This window comes from Xiphophorus hellerii, chromosome 19, assembly GCF_003331165.1.
Source record: "Xiphophorus hellerii strain 12219 chromosome 19, Xiphophorus_hellerii-4.1, whole genome shotgun sequence".
NCBI lineage: Eukaryota > Metazoa > Chordata > Actinopteri > Cyprinodontiformes > Poeciliidae > Xiphophorus > Xiphophorus hellerii.
Window position 1 is genome coordinate 11,317,195 of NC_045690.1, and position 20,936 is coordinate 11,338,130.

General features: G+C 36.8%; 1 protein-coding gene across 10 annotated transcripts in view; it reads left to right on the forward strand.

Annotated features, from left to right (window-relative positions):
• LOC116709039 (ryanodine receptor 3) overlaps positions 1-20,936 on the forward strand; it is a 109,615-nt gene that overhangs the window by 46,238 nt on the left and 42,441 nt on the right. For 6 of the 10 annotated variants that reach the window (XR_004336805.1, XM_032547280.1, XM_032547285.1 and 3 more), the window contains 21 exons: positions 123-315; positions 1,757-1,973; positions 2,040-2,144; positions 2,372-2,374; positions 4,096-4,199; positions 4,979-5,062; positions 5,334-5,493; positions 6,478-6,625; positions 8,396-8,598; positions 8,682-8,856; positions 9,116-9,324; positions 9,410-9,609; positions 9,893-9,959; positions 10,035-10,195; positions 10,272-10,437; positions 11,420-11,506; positions 11,707-11,933; positions 13,261-14,065; positions 14,781-14,981; positions 16,048-16,150; positions 17,437-17,568. Coding sequence is in view for 9 of the 10 variants with exons in the window: in XM_032547280.1 (XP_032403171.1) it covers positions 123-315; positions 1,757-1,973; positions 2,040-2,144; positions 2,372-2,374; positions 4,096-4,199; positions 4,979-5,062; positions 5,334-5,493; positions 6,478-6,625; positions 8,396-8,598; positions 8,682-8,856; positions 9,116-9,324; positions 9,410-9,609; positions 9,893-9,959; positions 10,035-10,195; positions 10,272-10,437; positions 11,420-11,506; positions 11,707-11,933; positions 13,261-14,065; positions 14,781-14,981; positions 16,048-16,150; positions 17,437-17,568 (3,750 nt within the window). In the remaining variant the exon portion in view is untranslated. The remainder of the gene's footprint in view (positions 1-122; positions 316-1,756; positions 1,974-2,039; positions 2,145-2,371; positions 2,375-4,095; positions 4,200-4,978; positions 5,063-5,333; positions 5,494-6,477; positions 6,626-8,395; positions 8,599-8,681; positions 8,857-9,115; positions 9,325-9,409; positions 9,610-9,892; positions 9,960-10,034; positions 10,196-10,271; positions 10,438-11,419; positions 11,507-11,706; positions 11,934-13,260; positions 14,066-14,780; positions 14,982-16,047; positions 16,151-17,436; positions 17,569-20,936) is intronic. The other 4 variants (XM_032547281.1, XM_032547287.1, XM_032547284.1 and 1 more) reach the window with 1 other exon arrangement.

Below are 20,936 nucleotides of genomic sequence, written 5' to 3' on the forward strand. Positions count from 1 at the left end.
CCGGAATGTGTGTCGAGGCGTGTAAATGTGCTCCATCCTGTGTCTGTTGGAAAGCTCTGGTCTGTGCCAGCACGGCTCACCAGGTCCACGTTCACACACCCGTGTGTTTACCTCCCAAATAGGCCGCATCCCGCGGGCTGTCGCGTCTCTGAACCAGCATATCCTGACTTCGGAAGATGTGGTGAGCTGTTGTCTGGACCTGGGAGCTCCCAGCATCTCCTTCAGGATAAATGGACAGCCGGTCCAGGGCATGTTTGAAAATTTTAACACAGACGGACTCTTTTTCCCCGTCGTCAGCTTCTCTGCAGGAGTCAAGTGAGTGTTTATTTTCTTTCCGCTCTGACTTGGATGAATCTATGCTATTTGAAACAGACCTTAGTGTTTTACCTGCAAAACCTGCAATTTTACCCAATAGATTGCTGTTATGTCCTTTTGACAGCTCCATAGATAAAAACTCTGAAATAAATTAAATAAAGGCATAAAATAAGTATTGTGGCATCCCCTGTGTTTAATAGAATAATCCATATCAGCACCTTCTACAAGGTGTAAAACAAGTTACACAATCACTGACACCTAGCAGAGGTTTTGGAGCCACAAACAATCCAATTAAATGTGTTTTATTGTTATTCAGACTTTGATTTTGACTACTTTTCATGATGTACAGGTGCATCTCAGTAATTTCAGGAATTCAATTCTGAAGTTAAAACTTACTTATTGCATAGATTTATGATATATAGTGATAGTTTTCAAATGTTTTTTCTGTTGATTTTAGATGACTATTGCTTACAGTGAATGAAAACCCAATTCATTTTCACAGAAAAAAAACATTTAAAAAACTAAAATTTTACACAAGGTTTATTTTGTGACCATTTAAACTGTTGATATTTTTTGTACAGACTGTCAGTGTCAATTTAAAGTAGTAGGATAAGCCATAATAGCTTATTGTAGAGAACATGGTTATTCACACAGTGTTGTGTCCAAACATATTAATAGAACTGAATTGTCCTCTTTTAAGATGAAAATAAATTTTGCGTTCCCTTGGCACATCGAAGTCTTCCAATAAAGTAGAGAGGAACAGAATCCCAGCTGCTTGGGGTCTGTTTTGAATTTTTTTTCGAAGTTTTCACATTCAGGGATGATTTGGGGAGCCATGCCATGTTCTGGAGGACTTTATCCAGTCCATATTACATATTGGACATATTATCCAGGTGAAGATCAGAGACACCAGACATGACAATGCAAATTAGCTTAAGGCCACTATTAAAGCAACCTGGACTTCCTTAACATCTCAGCAGAATCACAGTTGTTGCAACTAGTGTGACTTGGTTGGAAAGTTATTTCATATGTGCAGTGCTAGTGTGAACAGTGCCAGATGGGTAGCACACCTACAAGCCTGTGCTTGGAACTGACCCAGTGAATGTGTGACTTCATGGATTTAAATATGTGGTGAAATGAAAGTCACAACTTTGTGCTCAATAATTGAGGACTGTAGTCAGAGTGAGAGTTGGTTGCCATCTCTAGTACTCCAGAAGCTATTTTTGGCAGCCCCCTGAGGAGCTCTTCACTATCTTTCAGAGTTCAGAGTGCCTCTGGTTGAGGGTGTATGAGAGATGTTATCTATTGTGTGTGTGTAGGGGGTAGGGTAGGGTGCTTGATTCTGTCTTTTTATTTAAGTATTCACTTCCAGTTATCTTCCCCTAATAGAAGATTAACAATAGATGAACGTTTGTTTTTGTTGTTTTTTTCTTCCTTTAAGGGTTCGCTTTCTGTTTGGTGGCCGACATGGTGACTTTAAGTTCCTGCCACCGTCAAGTTATGCTCCATGTTATGAGGCTTTGCTGCCAAAAGAGAAGATGAAGGTGGAGCCGGTGAAAGAGTACAAAAGAGATGTGGAAGGAGTCCGGGATCTGCTTGGGACCACCCAATTCACCTCACAGGCCTCCTTTATTCCCACTCCTGTAGAGACCAGCCAGGTAAACTCAGGATCTGTTTGAAAACTTTGAAGCAGGAACAGTTCAAAAGTAATGTCTCTGCCTCAGGTTGTCATGCCTCCTCACTTGGAGAAAGTTCGAGACAAGCTGGCTGAAAACATACACGAACTGTGGGGTATGAATAAGATTGAATTGGGATGGACTTATGGCAAGGTAAGAAAATACTGCCATAATATTTTCTTAAGTGCATCACATTGACAAAAAAATAAAAAGCATGCTCCATACATTTTGCCACATTTGCCAAGAAATTAACATCCGTACTACATATTTTCTTAATACAAAAAAAGTGGAACAACATTAGTCTTAAGAAGCAATAGCATCACAAATGCCTGTACATCATCTTGCTTTCTCTTCTATAATTTGCTGTTCACTCCTAAAAGAGGGTAAGTGGAAAAAAGATCACTCTTTTTTTTTTATGTCCATTGCTTTTCATATCCCTCATTTAGACGCTTCATTCTAGTTTGTTTGTAGATTGTAAAGTCGGTGCTTTGTTTTGTGTGTTTTAGTAAAAGTCATGAATTATTGTTTCACTCACGAAAAATAAAAACAGAATGTTTGACCAGTTTGACAATCCAAAAATAAAGTCTGGGTTTGCTTCAATAACATTTTTATTACTTTTTGTAAAGAAAAAAACCCACCAAACCTGTGATAGACAATTATTTAAATATAAACGCAGGATTGATGGGTTCAAAATTCAAAATAGCTGATAAGCCAACCTGGTTTTACATTGTCAAAGTGGAAAACTAATTTTATGCCACCTAACATCATTTATCTGCCACAGTTAGATACAAGTATTTGCACAACTTCATACACTGGAGCTGACAATGGTTACCTTTGCATAAAAACTGAAGAGTTAGTTTGTTTAATATGACAAAATTTAATCACTTGCATTATTTTAGTTCTTTAATTTTCACATTAGATGGTGTGTGTTGTACAGCTGTGCAGTTAATCAGGATGTCAGTATTTTTTCAGAACAAAAACAACTAAGTAAAGACAAGCTTTTGTGATTTCTACATTGAGGAAGTACCTTAACTGAGAACTACAAAAGGAAATCTAATTTGTTTGCTTTATAACTTTTAGACTTCTTCAGAAAGCCAAATTGATGTGGAAAATAGCTAACTTTCATTCTTACAGCCATGCCAGCTTCCATATGGAACACTGATGTGGTTAGCATGATTTCAGTTTTCACAGCTATCTGTTGAGAAACAACCACAACTCAGTGTTGTCAAACAACAATAACTGTCTTATGGCCAAAAAGTACAGTTATGCAAAACTCAATTCACATATGATTTACTTGTACACAATCAACAAAATATCAATGGCTAAATAAAATTTTTGTCACCAGGCAACAAATCAATACTAGATTTACGCCTCCATAATGTCAATGCATCAATTTTGTGTAAATAGTAGGTTTGATGATAAAATAGTTAATTTGCATCTGAGTAGTGAACATAATAGCAAGTCTATACATTTTAAAAATAAGATGACAGCAACAAAAGCCACAAAATATTTCTCTGATTTAGCTTGATAACATGCAGATATCTTCTCATGCATAATTTACCTTAAAATATTTTTTTAGGGAAAGGATGAACAATCAGAAGAAGAAAACATTTCCATACTTATGGTATTGTTTAAAATAGTGCTGGCTCATACTTTTGAACAAATATAAATAAATAACACTGCTACATATTTATGCACAGTCTTGCATGTTTTCCTACCAAATACTCACCATTGTCATGTTGCCTCCAATGGGCAGCATTGCCAAAGGGATTATTTGACATAATGTCAAGCATTAAAGGATGCATTAAAGTGCTTAGTATTCCAGCCACACGCCTCTCTATTTCTCTCCTTGATGAAAACATGCTCCCCTGTTCCTCTTCCATAACATGTTCGCTAGAGAAAACTGTCTTATCACTGCAAGCAGTTGCACCCTGAATGTAGACCTCATGCCCGCCCTCTTGTTAGTTCATAGTGACTTACAAGGATGTAGTTTCCATATGCATTTATTTACAAAGACCTTTAATTTGTTGTAAATTAAGGTGGTGTTACTGATAAGCAACAATGATGAAAATGCACACAGACTGACATGTTTTCATTTTTACAGATAAGAGATGATAACAAACGACAGCATCCTTGCCTTGTTGATTTCTGCAAGCTGCCAGAAACAGAGAAGAACTACAACCTGCAGATGTCAACAGAAACACTGAAGTGTGTTTAGGTTTATGGGTGGATTATTTTTCTTACTGTTCAATTCTTTGGTTTTGAATGGAGACTGCCTAGGCACAACAATGTTAGGCATATTCAAAGAAAAAGCAAAAAATGTTTCACTGTAATCTCACTACTGTGAGAACTTTTAAGTCTCAAAGGTTGCTGTAGGCAACTCTTACAGCAACTACAGCAACTGTAAGAAAATATAAGATTTCCATTTAAATTTTCCTCCCAATTCACAATTGTGCACCACTTTATATTGTTTTTCTCACAAAAATCAAAACAAAATTGGGAAGTTTGTAGTTTTAATGAGACAAAAAGCATAAAAGTTTAACAACTATTAAATATATGTCAATACATTTGGTACATATTTATACATTAAGCAGATATGTGAGCTAATGTCTTTTAGAGATTACACACTGACATTTTATAGTGGTAGCAACCCTAACTTCAAATATATTTGTAATGAGATAGAGTTTTGCTAACTCTAACATGGCTCATTACATGTTACTCACCAAAATACTTCCTAAATAGCATTGATATACGTAATGTTCTTCCACTTTGATCTTCTGCAGTCAAAGGTACTGAACACTACACTTAGGGGTTGGTGCGGTAGATAAGGAATTTTCCTCAAGGGATTGTTTAGTATTTTCCTCAATCGGATTAAATCAGGACTACTTCTTTTATCTGTGTTGAGATATATTCTCATCAGGGGTGATGTTAGGGTGATGAATGAGTACAATCTGAACACTAACTTCTATTTTGTTTTCTATTCATAGGACCCTGCTAGCACTAGGTTGCCGTATTGTTCAAGTAAATCCAAATGCAGAGGACTCGCTCAAAAAAATTAAGTTACCCAAGAAGTAAGTTGCATGATTTTAAAAACAGAGACAGCTGTTTAAATATTGACTTGTCCATATGATGTGTTGTAACCATGCATTTTAGATGCATGTACAAAGATCATGCTAAGCATTTCTGGACAGTTAAAGCAAAAAATATTTATTATTGTAAATCTGTACTGCTAAGATATGCAGCAGGCTGTAAATATTAGCAAAAAAACTCCATGTGGATTTACTCTGTAATACTACAGACTTTACCTGAGGTAAGAATACTCATCATTTCCACTATTTCCAGCTACATGATGTCCAATAGCTATAAACCATCCCCTCTGGATCTGTCTGACATCAAACTGACACCAGGCCAGGAGCTGCTGGTGGACAAACTAGCAGAGAATGCACACAATGTTTGGGCCAAAGACCGCATCAAGCAGGGATGGACTTACGGCATTCAGCAGGTTTGCTGAGGTTTTGAATTTTATGCAATTTCTTTATTCAGATACATTTTTATACACGTTTTTTCTTAATGATGTATTTCTTACCAAATCGCTCATTTATTTATATGTCATGTCTACGTGTACCTTTGTAGAGCACCTGCTAGAGAGTCTGACATTTCATTGCGATAAAACCACAGTAATGTATTCTGTAGAGGTGGAACTTGCTGTACAGAGCACTGTCAAATTTTATTAAAAGCAACAAGTGCTCAAATACACAGCTGCAGATTTTCTTTAGCTGTTTTCATACTGTTGCCATGACTGTAAATAATGGTGTTGTCATTGCTTTGTTTTAATTTCTGTCAATAAATAACGTGGCCTTTTATTTTGCACACTCACTATGATTACACTAAGAACCTTAATTTATTTTATTTACACAATTTGAACTGGAGCAGTTTTGCATAATTATCTCATTCATCTGGAATAGATGAATTGAGGTGCCCTACACAGAAGAAAAAATCTGTGTTCAGTGAATTCAACGGAAGATTGTTGTAAGAGCTGATAAGAGATAGTAATGATAAGCGTGTCTACATGTGCACCTAGTACAAGAGCTGGCTTTTCTAGTCTCTATTTAAATTTTTGAGCAATAATATAGACATATATTCATGTTCTGAACCTGTAATAAACCATGTTTAGTCATTGAATACAGATCTGCTTATAAAGTGCTTAAATGATCCATACATCATTGTGCCATAGCCCCCATAGGGATTAATTCCAGTGGAAATGACACAGAAAAATAGACTACTATTGGATGAACAGCTACAGCCCTAAAGCACTAATTGTCTAATTATTTTTAATTAATGGCTTTGACAGCAAAGTTATCACAGCACAATTTTCATCACTGAATCAACTTGATAGTCCAAAGGTGAGGAAACAAATGCTGATGTTTGTGAAAAGATTTCAATCAAATGCATGTATATAACTCCTGATTTCCTCATCTCTATACAGGATTTGAAGAGCAAGCGTAACCCTCGCCTGGTTCCCTATGTGCTGCTGGATGAGCGGACCAAGAAGTCAAACAGGGACAGCCTGCGAGAGGCTATCCGCACCATGATTGGCTATGGATACAACATAGAGCCTTCAGACCAGGAAGGAGGTGAGTTTTACTATTGCATACTAAGATGCATCGTTGTTCAGATTTCTTGGTAAATGGTAATCTCCTGATTGGGGCCTGCCATGCAAAGCAATGGCAGGAACCTATTACTCTACACCCAACAAAGTGTCTCTTTAATATTCTTTATTAAAGAATAATTTCTTTCTCTCATCACTGTTAATGCTGTGAGTGACGTAGAGATATGAATCTCGGGACTATCGCAGAAGATACATAGACCTCTCATACGCTTCAAACGGTTTTCAAATATGTATTACGGTTCCCGAACGGAAAGGATTTGTTCCGAATGCTTTTTTTCAGTTAAACTGGCTGGCTGAAACAGAGAATTCTCTGCCCCAGCATGTCTCACTAACAGCTCACACTTTGCTGAGACAATTATTTACCATAGCAACGGAACTCAAGAGGCTATTGGGTGGTGGTTAGGACTACAAATACGCATCACTGTAGTTCTAACTATAGTGGAACACTCAGTTGAAACAGAGGATGACTGAACTGGCCTTTAGAACTACTTGCTGCTATGGGCTGTATATAACTGATTTAACTCAGTAACTGTTACACATGGGATTAGTTTGGAACTTTAAAATGAAGCATACTGAAAATTTCAAAATAAAAGCCTTGAATATTTTTACATGATGTAATTGCGCTTTTTGGCTTTATGTGACTTTTTTATCCAAAGCACTGTTACACATTGGAATAGTTTGGCCCTCTGAAATGAAGCATACTGAAAATTTCAGAATAAAAGCCTTGAATATTTTTACATGATGTAATTGCTCTTTTTGGCTTTAAATGACTTTTTTATCCAAAGCACTGTTACACATGGTATTAGTTTGGCCCTTTGAAATGAAGCATACTGAAAATTTCAAAATAAAAGCCTTGACAATTTTTACATGAGATTATTGCTCTTTTGAGCATTGTATAACTGATTTTATCCAATGACTGTTATACATGGGATTAGGTTGGCCCTTTGAAATGAAGCTTAACAAAAATTTCAAAATAAAAGCCTTGAATATTTTTACTTCATGTAATTGCTCTTTTTGGCTTTATTTGACTTTTTCATCCAAAGCACTGTTACACATGGGATTAGTTCGGAACTTTAAAATGGAGCATTATAATAATTTCAAAATAAAAGCCTTGAATATTTTTACATCAGGTAATTGCTCTGTTGAGCATTATATAACTGATTTAACCCAATGACTGTTATACATGGGATTAGTTTGGACCTTTGAAATGAAGCTTAACTAAAAATTTCAAAATAAAAGCCTTGAATATTTTTACATCATGTAATTGCTCTTTTTGGCTTTATTTGACTTTTTCAGCCAAAGCAATGTTACACATGGATTTAGTTTGGCACTTTGAAATGAAGTTTTACAAAAATTTCAAAATAAAAGCCTTGACAAAAATTTTAAATCATACTGAATGGTGCACGTCCACCTTACTTAACGTTCTTGTGATTCTCCACATGCTATTGATTACATTGCAGCGTTCTTTAGCATTGATGCTAATTTCTAGCATGACAACGCCGGGCCCAAACCGACGGGCACGGTTTGGCAGGCCCCGGTTAAATTTCTTCAGAAATTTTCTAGTTAGATTATATCCTTTCTTATTTTTATAATGCAGAAAAGGGAGCATGAAATGCTAACGTTTAATTGCAACCACAGGCGTATTGCTATATTTTTTTCAACTAATGAGGTTTTGTGTGATTGTTTCCATTCCAATTCTTTATCTGACATGGCCTTTGTCCTGCTAACCTTGAAGGCCAAGTGGTTGAACGAATCAGCATCGATAAGGTCCGCTTCTTCAGAGTTGAAAGGACATATGCGGTGAAGACTGGAAAGTGGTACTTTGAATTTGAGGCTGTCACTGGAGGAGACATGAGAGTGGGCTGGGCCAGGCCTGGGTGCAAACCTGATGTGGAACTTGGAACGGATAAACTTGCTTTTGTCTTTGATGGATATAGGGTAAGTTTTTCAATCCAAAATCAATCTCCATCATTCTGATCTTTAAATTTAAACTTGTTTCTTCATGCACATGTTGTACACAGGGCCACTGTCTGAACATCGGTAGCAGATTATTTGGACGCTGCTGGCATGTTGGGGATGTAGTCGGCTGTATGATCAACATGGAGGACAAGTCTATGATTTTTACCCTTAATGGAGAGATCCTCATTACAACCAAGGGTTCTGAACTCTGTTTCACCGACTTTGAAACTGAGGATGGTGAGGATGAGTATCTTTAAAAATAGGAATGGTCAGAGTGACTTATGATCATTTTAGATCTAGAAATGTGGAACTGATACACTAATGGGAGAAAAAAATTTAAAATGTGTAACAAGTAGAAACAAGTAGTTTTATGTTACAAAAATCTTGCCTAAAGTTACAAAAGTCTCACTACAAATGTTGGATTGATTTTTCTTCAGTCTTTGTTCTCCTTATGTTCTTAGAGGCTCATTCTTTTATCCGTCTTGTTTCTCTTCAGGATTTATTCCAGTGTGTAGTCTTGGTCTTGCTCAAGTGGGGCGCATGAATCTGGGGAAAGATGCTAGCACTTTCAAATACTACACCACATGTGGCCTGCAAGAGGGATTCGAACCATTTGCAGTCAACATGAACCGGGAAGTCACAATGTGGTTCAGCAAGCGTCTGCCTACTTTTGTCAATGTGCCAAAGGACCACAACCACATTGCAGTAAGACAGAAGCACATTTCAGTAAAATTTGGTTGTTAGAAATACAAAACCAGTGAGTTGTGAAAGCTTTTCTCTCCATTTGCAGGTAACCAGAATTGACGGCACCATTGACAGCCCCCCATGTCTGAAGGTCACCCACAAGACGTTTGGCACCCAGAACAGTAATGCTGACATGGTATTCTGTCGTCTCAGCATGCCGGTAGAGTTCCACTCTTTCTTCAAGCAGAACCCCATAGTTGACATAAACGGCGTACATGAAGAGGATTTGCTCAAGGTTAAACACAGGTGCTGGTTGTCTGAGAAATTTGATTTAAAGTCTTAATGCAATGATGTTCCCGACACCCTTTTTCATGGTGTTTATTTTATTTTGGTGATTTATCACCAAAATCAAAATAAAATGCATAGACGTTCTAGTTAAGTGACTAAATATAAGAGACTTTAAGGGTTTTGCAAAACACTGCTTCTCAGTTATGAAAGTAAATGTATTGTACTTGATGTAATAAACTAAAATATAAACTAAATTGGCCATAAATCTTAATATTGACTTGTTTAAATTGATCTTCTGTAGATATCCATTGAGATCTGTTCGACACAGTGAGGAAAGTAGACGAGTGGACTACAGCAGCATCACCACGGTATTAAAAAAACTCCTCTAATGGTGCCTTGTGTTTGCCACCTACATTTCTCACTAACTCTTTGTTTTGTTACAGTACTACCACTCGGTGAGAATCTTTGCAGGTCAGGACCCTTCCGGTGTGTGGGTTGGATGGGTTACCCCCGACTACCATTACTATAGCAACAATTTCAACCTCAGCAAGAACAGAACTGTCACTGTAACCCTGGGTGATGAACGTGGACGAGTTCATGAAAGGTGGCCCTCCTTCTCCTGATTTCACAGATTAGGTCTTATGTGTGCTAAATACTGAAAAATGTCAATTTCTGAACAGTGTGAAAAGGAGTAACTGCTACATGGTGTGGGGTGGTGACATGACCAGTTGTGCACATGCCTCCAGCCGCAGCAACGTTGATCTGGACATTGGCTGTCTAATAGATCTGTCCACTGGCATGGTTACTTTCACTGTCAATGGAAAGGAGTTATCGACATCCTACCAGGTGCTGACTCACTAGAGCATTTTGATTTTGTTACGTTCTTGCTTTTGTAGTGCAATACAATTAGTAACTTTTAACCAGACAGAAGATATATTTTTAAAAAATAATTGACAAAACAACCACCTAAAATGCAAGAAGCAGAACTTGTTTCGTGCTAATATATTTCAAAACATATTTATTGTCTGTTTTTGGAAATCTACATTAATATTGAGTCAGATTGTTTAAAGGTTGTAATTTTCAAAGGACACTTTTAATCCGACAAAGACTCAATGAAGACATGTATTTTAATTTATTGCATATCACTGTATATATTTGACCTTGTATGTATTATTTGCAACCCCAAAAAATAGATCATGGAAAAAAAAGATTATATCTTACAGTACTATAAGGCAATAACCCTATTTTAAAACTACGTGTGTTATTTTAGTTAAAAATGCCCTGTTAGAAGACACATCAAATTTACTTTTTTAGCACAATATCACGATTTCCAACTGGTTTTTTGATATTTTTAAAATCTAGGATGGATAACAGGAGCTTTATTTACACACACCAGTCATTTGAAATATGCTTTTCTTCAGTCTCCCCACTCTATCTGCAGGTCAGATTGTAGTTTGAGAGTCAGTCGTTCTATAGCTTTGCATATTTTTCTGACAGAGCTCTGACGTCTGTATTGTTGAACTCCTGACTTGGAATATGCTTTTTCTGGATGTACTTTGAGAGCTAAACCTTTAAGAATCTTTCAAGCAGTATAATCTTCTTACATTTTTCCCTTGCTGAAATTCTGTGCAACTTCACCCAGTACTGACTCACCCTTCCAGTCAACACTGTAATGATCTCACACACACGCACACACTTGCTCACCTAGTAATACGTTTTCATGACGCATCACCAAAATGCTTCCTGTAAGTCCTTCCCTCTTGCTCCTACTAAAACTTATGTGTTTTTTTTTTTTACTTTAATATGAATGTTCTTTTCTCTGCTCCAGGTGGAACCCAACACAAAGCTCTTTCCTGCTGTGTTTGTCCGACCCACCAGCCCAAACCTCTTTCAGTTTGAGCTGGCTAAGATAAAGGTACACTCTTGTTTTTTTTTCCAATACACCCTTGTTCTACCACTTGAAATAGTTCAATTCATCTAATTATTTCAGAAGATGTAATTGTTTATATAATATAAACTGAAACATGCTCAAGTGCTCAAACTGTTTTTTATATATATATATATATATATATATATATATATATATATATATATATATATGCTTACGCTGCACAGAACGCAATGCCGCTGTCATCAGCCATCTTTAAGAGTGAACACAAGAACCCGGTGCCTCAGTGTCCACCCCGACTAGATGTCCAGACAATCAATGCAGTGCTGTGGAGCCGCATGCCCAACATCTTCCTCAAAGTGGAAACAGCCAGAGTGAACGAGAGACACGGCTGGGTGGTTCAGTGTGTGGAGCCTCTGCAGATGCTGGCAATTCACATTCCTGAGGAGAACAGGTGGTGCACCCGATTAGTTTGCTGTAGCTGAGGGATAAAAAAAATAATAATTACATTTTCTTAATATCATTCATTTCAGCTTTATGACATACCAAAGAACCTTGATCAAATAAAGTTTTCTAGTGTAGTAATTATTATTATTTTTTTTCATTTCTCGTTGTATGTCAAGGTTTCTACACATTTTACAAAAGTATGGACGTTCATATCTTTCAGGTTTAGATAAGTATGGGCTGGGAAAGTATAGTATGGACAAATCTTTGTTTACTCTCTTCTTTTCCGATGAGATCCTTCTTTCCTCAGTAGGTTTGTGGTAACTCGGAGTCAAGGACCAACAACACTAAATCGACTAATTTTTGCCAAGAATTAATTGCCATCAACCTGGGATGGTTTCTTAAGCTGTTTCTGTTTTTATATAGCACTAAAAGAACATCCGCAAGTGGAAAACAGCCGTGAAAAAATAGTAATCCTGTACGTAATCCAGAAAAATCTCCCCCTCAGGTTACGCTGAGTAACGCCGAGACATAAAAAGGGAAAAGAATTAAAAGCTTGAAATCAGTTTCAGTGTTAAATACTGTTAAATGTTAAATGGTGTGGCAGTGCAAATACAGAAGTACTGATCAACTATGGCTATTTGAAAGGGATTGTTCCAGGATAGCACATCAGCAAATCTCTAATAAAATGACTGAAAATTTTAATAAAATATGGAAATTTTATGGTTCATCGATAAGATTACATTCAAGTTCTTCTTTTTCACTCACTGTTTATTTTTGATTATCAGTATTACTAACAAAATAATGATATCTTCTCTTCTGTTAGTAGGGTTAGGGTTAGGGTTAGGGTAGTGCTACAAGTCCAGAGGGTAAGGGTTAGGGTTAGGGTATCTCTGGACCCTAGTCCAGAGACATCCAAGAAATGAGAGTGTGATTGTTTTTCCTGTGTGTCTCCATGTTGCCCTTTGACAAACTGGGAACATATTATTGACCATTGTCAAGCCTTACTCCACTCCACCCCCCAAGAATAATTGGGTGTAGATAATGAATGAATGGATTATATAAAGTAGTGAATCCAGATGCACCCCACATTTTTCATATTAGTAGAGCTGTCCCTTTCTTCCTTTTGCACAACCTTTTACTTGAAATTCTATTTAACTATGTTCACGTTTGTTGTTTTAATGTGACAAAATGAAAAAAAAAAAGTTTAAGAGACATGAAATTCTATTTTGATTTTACTATCCAGGGATCATATTCAGATTGGTGCAGTGTTAAATTGAGTTAAATGATTGAGCATTTTAGTAAATGTTATATGTGTCTCTTCTTTTCCTTCCAAGGTGTGTCGACATTATGGAGCTGTCAGAGCAGGAGGACATGAGGAAGTTCCACTATCACACTTTGAAGCTCTACTGTGCCCTTTGCGCACTGGGAAACACCCGCGTTGCCCACGCTCTGTGCAGCCACCTGGATCAGTCGCAGCTCTTATACACCATAGATAATCAGTACCTCTCTGGCATGTTACGTGAGGGATTCTACAATTTACTGATCAGCATCCACTTAGAAACAGCCAAGGAGGCCAGGCTCATGATGAAAGATGAGTTCATCATTCCTGTCACAGCTGAGACGCGCTCAATTCGTCTCTTTTCCAGCGCCTCTAAAAAGCACAGCCCGCCAGGGGTGGGACTTAGCACCTCCCTAAAACCTCGCCTTAACTTTACCCCGCCATGCTTCATCAGCACCAAGAGGGATTATCTATACAGTCCGCAGATCCCACTGGATGCACTTAAGGAAAAAGCTATTTCAATGCTGACAGAAGCTGTTCAAGGCGGTGGGCACCACATTCGAGATCCTGTTGGAGGAGGCATAGAGTATCAGTTTGTCCCAATCCTGAAGCTCATTAGCACCTTGCTGACTATGGGGGTTTTAGGTAGCGAGGATGTTCAAAAGATTTTACTGCTCATTGACCCGAACGTGTTCAGAGATACTTGTGAGGAAGGGGTCACAGGGCCCACAGACAAAGAGGGCCTCACTGGGACTGAGGGCAAGGCAGTTGAAGCAGGAGAGGAGGAGGCCGCAGAGGAGGCCAAACAGCCAATGAAAGGACTGCTGGAGAAGAGACTGCCAGAGCCTGTCAAACGACTGGTAATAATGAAAAAAAGAAATACCGCTGAACTACTGAAATAAAATAAAATCTTGAGTAGACAGTGATTTATTGAGAAACATCTGTAGATGTGTGGGTACTAATTTCTAAGAAGGGCCACAGCTCTTGTCTTTATCATTTTCTCAATAACTGGTTCACTGTAATATTTCTATCAAAGGTCATTCAAACATAAAATGATCTATCTATTTTTAGGGGATAATATACAGTACAGACCAAAAGTTTGGACACACCTTTTAATTCAATGAGTTTCCTTTATTTTCATGACTATTGACATTGTAGATTCACACTGAAGGCATCAAAACTATGAATAACACATGTGGAAATATGCACTAAACAAAAAAGTGTAAAACAACTGAAAATACCCCTTATATTCTAGTTTCTTCAAAGTAGCAACCTTTTGCTGTGATTACTGCTTTGCACACACTCTGCATTTTCTTGATGAGCTTCAAAAGGTAGTCACCTGAAATGGTTTTCACTTCATAGGTGTGCCCTGTCAGGTTAATAAGTGGGATTTCTTGCCTTATAAATAGTCATGAAAATAAAGAAAACCCATTGAATTAGAAGGTGTGTCCAAACTTTTGGTCTGTACTGTATAAACTCTAAGGCTGTTTTATCCAAGTCTTGAGAAAACAAAGCAGTACTCAAAACCACCTTAATCTCTGAGAATTGTGTCTTCTCCCTTTGTCTGTTCCCCAGATGTGTGAGCTGCTTCATTATTTCTGCGACTGCGAGCTGAAGCACCGTATTGAGGCCATTGTGTCCTTTTCAGACAACTTTGTCTCCAAACTGCAGTACAACCAGAAGTTCCGCTACAATGAGCTCATGCTGGCCCTCAATATGTCGGCAGCTGTTACAGCAAAGAAGACGAAAGAGTTCAGATCTCCTCCTCAGGAGCAGGTCAGACAAGACCACAGTTAAAAAATGTTTCTGATGTTGAAGATTCAACATCAACAACAAAGTTGTAAGCTGACATGCACATTTAAAAAATCAGTCAGTTTGTTTATTTGAAGCTATGGTTCAACAGACAGAGCCAAACAATGATTGGAGCTAAATGCAACAGACTTATGCAGCACCCAGCCACACATAAACCCGACCCCAGATAAGTGGAAGAAAATTAATGGATGGATGGATGACAAAGGAAAAGTTTCTGTCACTTCTCAGTTTGATAAAATGTGACATATTATGTTTTGAAGAATTAACTTTTAATTTGCACTAAAATTAGAATTGATCGGTTACAACTTTGCAGTTTACACCTCTATTGTTGCATTTATTTCATGCTTCTGTTGATGTTTGCTATGTGATCTTAAACTGAAACTGAAAAGTTTCTTTTGAGGTTACAATATGTTGCCACAAAAAAGCCTTGTAGGCACCCTGTCTCCATCTGTGTATGTGACTAGATAAACAAATTGGGACAGTTTTGCATAGTGCCTATGATTCATTTATGTGAATGGATAATTTCCCATCCAGCCATTAATCTACAGGGGTTTGAATCATTAGTCTTCCAATTTTGCCTTTTGGCCTCAAGAGAGTGAGAGCTGCTCCTCGTCCCAAATATTTCTGAAACTGTTCTATATCTTCAATAAAGCTTAAAGGCAAATTCATCCAGTGCACCGCTGAGAAGCTGCTCTCAGCCAAAGAACCGCACACACATTCAGCTCAGCGTCTCTTAAAAGTCACAGCTGGAGACAAAGTACCCCATTTCTCTTATAGTTGAATGTCTTGCATCGCCCTTTTGCCTGCTGCTGCAGAGACATTTATTCACTAACACAGTTTTTTTGTGTGTGCCTTTTTTGTAAATCTGACATTGATGTATCATATTGAGATGACATGAAATGAAAGGCAAAATGAGTCATCAGTTAAATACATAAACCTTTAATAGAAAAGGACAGTTTCAAATGATACTCAAATGCATATTTTGTAGAGTGGATACACTTGTCTGATTTCATATTTTCTCCCATTTCAGATCAACATGCTGCTGACTTTCAGTATGGGAGATGACTGTCCTTGTCCTTCAGAAATACAGGAGGAGCTGTACGACTTCCACAACCAGCTGCAGCTCCACTGTGGTAAGATGCAGATGTAGGAAAAACTTTACGAGCTTCTTCTATGTGCTTATTGTATACAAGTTTTTTAATGAACTTATATTGCACTAGTCAATTTTAGAATTTGTTACAGGTGATTCACAAAGGCAGCATAAACTGTTGCTATAGATGAACATATAGCAACACAAGAAAGCAATTCCTACTTATTCAAAAATAAGTAGGAATTGCAATCACACAATTGTCTCTTTCTGTTATATTATTGAAAATAAAATTGTGTAACAGACACAAGACCTTGTAATAGCATTCACATCTGTTGCAGTTTTACACATTTTGTCACATTACAACCACAAACTTCGGGGCCTTATCTAATATTATCTACAAAAAGTAGATAATATTACTACTCTTACACTAATTATTTTTTCAAAGCATCTTCAACTCATAAAACAGGATTTAGTTTTTTTTTTAACTAGTTCATCAATTCACCACAACATGAATTGCTGGTATTGGTTTGATGACTTGTTAGTTAATGACAAGACACCTTTGTTGACGAATATCCTTTTTATCATAAAACTGTCTGACAGTTACTTGCCACCTTTAGCTAAACCTATGTTTTGAGGAGCAGTTCCAAATGTCAGGACACCTCTAGTTTATTTTAACGTCATTCCGATTGACAGCAGTGGAGTTTAGGTGTGTACCCAGGAAGAATAAATGTTGAAATTGGATCAAATGGAGCATAAAACAAAATATTTATACTAAGGCGTTGCCATGCATGCAGCCAGATTATTGCAGTTTTTGTTTTTATTAAGCAAGATATGTCACTGTGAAATGATATTTTGTGATGAGTTCTTTCTTAGTTTTTCCTAAGAACATGTTTAGAATGTAAATAACTAAATATGGAATAAATCTTAATGCAATTAAAAAGTGTGCTGTATTTTCACAAATGATATTGTAAAAAGTTGATAAAACACAAGCTCTCTCAACAGAAGATTTATAGTTCAGTGTTTTATACAAATGTTCTGACATCTGGAGCTTTTTCTTAAATAATTGATCTACCAAATCCTTCTACTGCTGAGCAAACAGCAGTCCCAGCTGTGCCACAGGACCCCATGCTGTTCTGGTACCCCACCTCCATGTCTTATTTAGAAAACAATAAAATATGACTTAATATTGCCAGGAATTTAGGACAGAGTTGGTGTACTTGTTGTTCTTTAGATCAAACAGAATATTTGTCTTAACCTGCTCAAAACAAGCTATTCAGAAATTTAGTTGCAATACTAAATGGATACTGTTTGCTTTCTTGTGCTTTTTAGGAATTCCAATGGAGGAAGATGAAGACGAACGGGATACATCTATTAAAGGCCGCCTCCTTATGCTGGTGAACAAGATTAAGAGTCAGTCCCATAAAGTTCAAGAACCAACAGAGAAGAAACAAGCTGCACCATGTGAGTAAATCATTGCGTTTTTCCTATGACTGTAATAATTCCTAGTCCTGAACTGCTTGTTAAATGTAGAGAGTAGATTCACAGTGGCATGGACTAAATTTCATTTATTTGGCCACTGGAAAACATCATAGGAAATACAGCAGTTGAACTAGAAATAGACAAGAACCAGTTAAATCTATAAATGCCCAGCATTTAAAAATGAGCTATTTTAAAAAACAGAAACATGCTTTTCGTTAACATTTTTTTAGTTTGATTCATTTGTGTTCCTTTTACTCCTGGACATATTTCTTCTGTTTACACATCCCCTCTACTTTTCTCTTGACACAGAGGAAGGGAAGGTTTTCTTTATTTGCTCCTCTCTTCCCTACATGTATGTCTTTGGCTGTCGTCTGAACTGAGTTACCATGTAGAAGCCATTTCAATTTTATTTCAATTTCATTATGGAAATACACGGTCTGATGGAGGAGAGAATCCAAACTGAAGAGCACCACCTGTCAGCTCTGGGAGAGGAGAAATATGAAAAAAAAGAAAAAAATGTCAATATTACCAAACCATTAATGTGAATAAACTCAAAGATGCACATTCATGGAAAGCATACAGGCTCTCAAGCATTGCATTACCAGAAAGATAAATGTGAAACAAGCTGTATTGACCTTTCTGTTTCAAAAAGAATCTCAGAGCAAGTATAAATGCTGTTGCAGTAAAAAGCAAGATCAGAGTGCTCCTGATGTCATCCAACTTACGTATTTTAGTGCGTTTCACTATTTTAGCTACAGTGCCTTTGGGAGGGGGAAAAGGGGTGTATGTGACAAACCAACACAAAGTGGCAAGAAGAACACTGCAGATTGCAGATCACCTTGAACACAAACTTTCCATTAAACATAGTGGAGGCAGTAGGAATTTGTTTTATCAGCAGAGATCAGAAAGTTAGAGTTGTAAGAGTTGTTTAAAAAATAGATGCAGCTAAATACAGGCAGACATGTAGAACTGTCCAGTTAAAGTCTAAATCCGTTTCATAGCTTGTAGCAAGACTTGAGATTTGATCTTTACAGATAATTTATTCCAAATCTGAATGACTTAAGGATATTTTAAAAAGACTAGGCAAAGGATTGACTACAATTAATCACTTAGTAGGTCTTTTTGGTTTTGTTTTAGGGCAGAAACATCAGAAAACCAATTTGATCAGGAGCATCAAATTCATCAATTAAACAGGAGAGAGACTAAAGAGTGACACAGATTCTACTGAAAGTATTTTACTTTTAAAAATAATGTAACCATTTTGTTCCAGTTATGTCTGTAGTGCACAGATCAGGATTCACAATTGACCTAAGCTTTGAATAGCATTCAGGTGTCAGTATTTCATTCTGGACTCACATTAAGAATGTTCAGCCTTCAAGGAGCTTAAAAGTTTTGAAGCAAAATGATTTTAATGTAAGCTACTTTATACATTGGCATATAGACTCAGAACCCTCTAGCTGGTGTCAAAGTTATATGAATGGAATCTTTTCCAGGCACAGATGTGCCTACTGTTTGACAAAGGTGATTGTGTGCTGATGCAGCAGCACACAATCAGAGAAGCGATGGCATGAATTTATAACTGGACAATAAGATGCTGTCATTATGTATGGTCCTCATTCAGCCTTTCCCTAAATGTTCAGCTCTTGTACATTGCATGTGCGACAAAATAGGAGGAAATGGTGGAAAAACAGTCATGATCCACCAGATTAGTACCCCACAATGCACAGGGAGTCAAAAGACAGGCATTTGCATAATGGTTCCACTTTATCTGCTTTTAAGCAAATACATCTGGGAATAACCACCAAGGATAAATTAAGATTCTTAAATGATAAGTTAATGGCTTCTGAAACTGGGATTCAATTAAGCAAGACCTGTATAAAAAACATAACTCCCCCAACCCCACCAAAAAAACATCAAACATTAGGGTACAATCCATTTAAAAGCTGTTGAGTTGTTTTAAGATATGCATGCTGTTTCTAGATACTGAAAAGAGACGCATTGATCAGAATTTTGTGATCAATTTGCAATTTCTACTTTTGAAGTGGCAACCAGCTCAGTTACCAGTTGTTTCTAGTCACCAATCAATTGCTCTGTACATGGCTAACAAAGAGTGTGCGTTAATTGTGTCTGTATTTACAGATGAAAAAGCACATATATTTTCAAAGGTTTTGGAGAAGACAGGTAGACAAGCAAACAGGGTTTATGATGAATTATCCATTGAGACTCCAGCCATAAATTCTCCTTCCTGTTAAATCAACTGTAGTCATAGATACCCTGAAGATACAAACACCACTATTGTCGGTATTATTTCATAGAAATAAGTAAAAGGAAGACAGAACTTATTTTTTTCTTTGATGAATGACCCGACCAGCAAAAACATTTAATGGTTAGACATGATTCCTTGCCTTAGCTATGTGCCAGTTTTGCCGTAAGTGAAACTCTTGACAAGCCACATGAGGGGGAAATGTTGGAGGGCTACATTTGTCACAGAAACAAATGAATAGTGTGTATATGTGTGTGGTTTATAGTGTGACATGAATGTCTGTTGATGTGAAGCAAACTGGCTGAGAGGATATGTTGTCACTTCTGGTTTCTCTTGAGTAAAAACTTGTGATATCATGGAGCTGTGCAATATGGACAAAAAAAAAAATCATGGAAATACCACAGTTCCATTGCTCACATCAAGTTAAAAGCCTAGTGCTTAAAATAATGTTAGGTTTGAAACAAATTGAATGATGCTATGGATTAATAAGAACAATTTTCAACTTGCAATAATATTGATGTAGAAATTCCATTTGCAGCTCTGTTTAAAAGTGTAAATAATGTTTGGAATTATGCAAATCAACTTCACACTGCTCTTTGTGATTTCTTCTTTATCTTGTAAAAATCTTAAAGGTGAACCAGCATTGGTTATTGTCTACCTTAAGGTAGAGAATACATTAAGGTAGACAATACATTAAGGAAGACAATAAGGTGTTGTCTACCTTATTGAATTTTGAAACCTACATAATGATTCTTTTTGACATTTTCTGTTTGTAAATAAATTATTGAAATTGTTCATTGTCCAGCACTATGATACAGTACCTAGTAAAAAATGTTAGCCAAAAATAACTATTTTATTTTTTATAAAAGTTAAATAAAAGCAACACTTACACACTTAACTTATACTGCTCCCCAAATACTTTCTTTGGTATATCATGTAGTAGAATTGCAAAGCACTTTGTCATTCTTTAATTGATGCTATGCTCTAAATAGTAAAAGTATTTTCTATAACATTTATTAGTTGTGGTTTTCTCTTTCTGCACAGACCTTGTATATTTTTGTATAATCAAAAATATACAAAAATATAT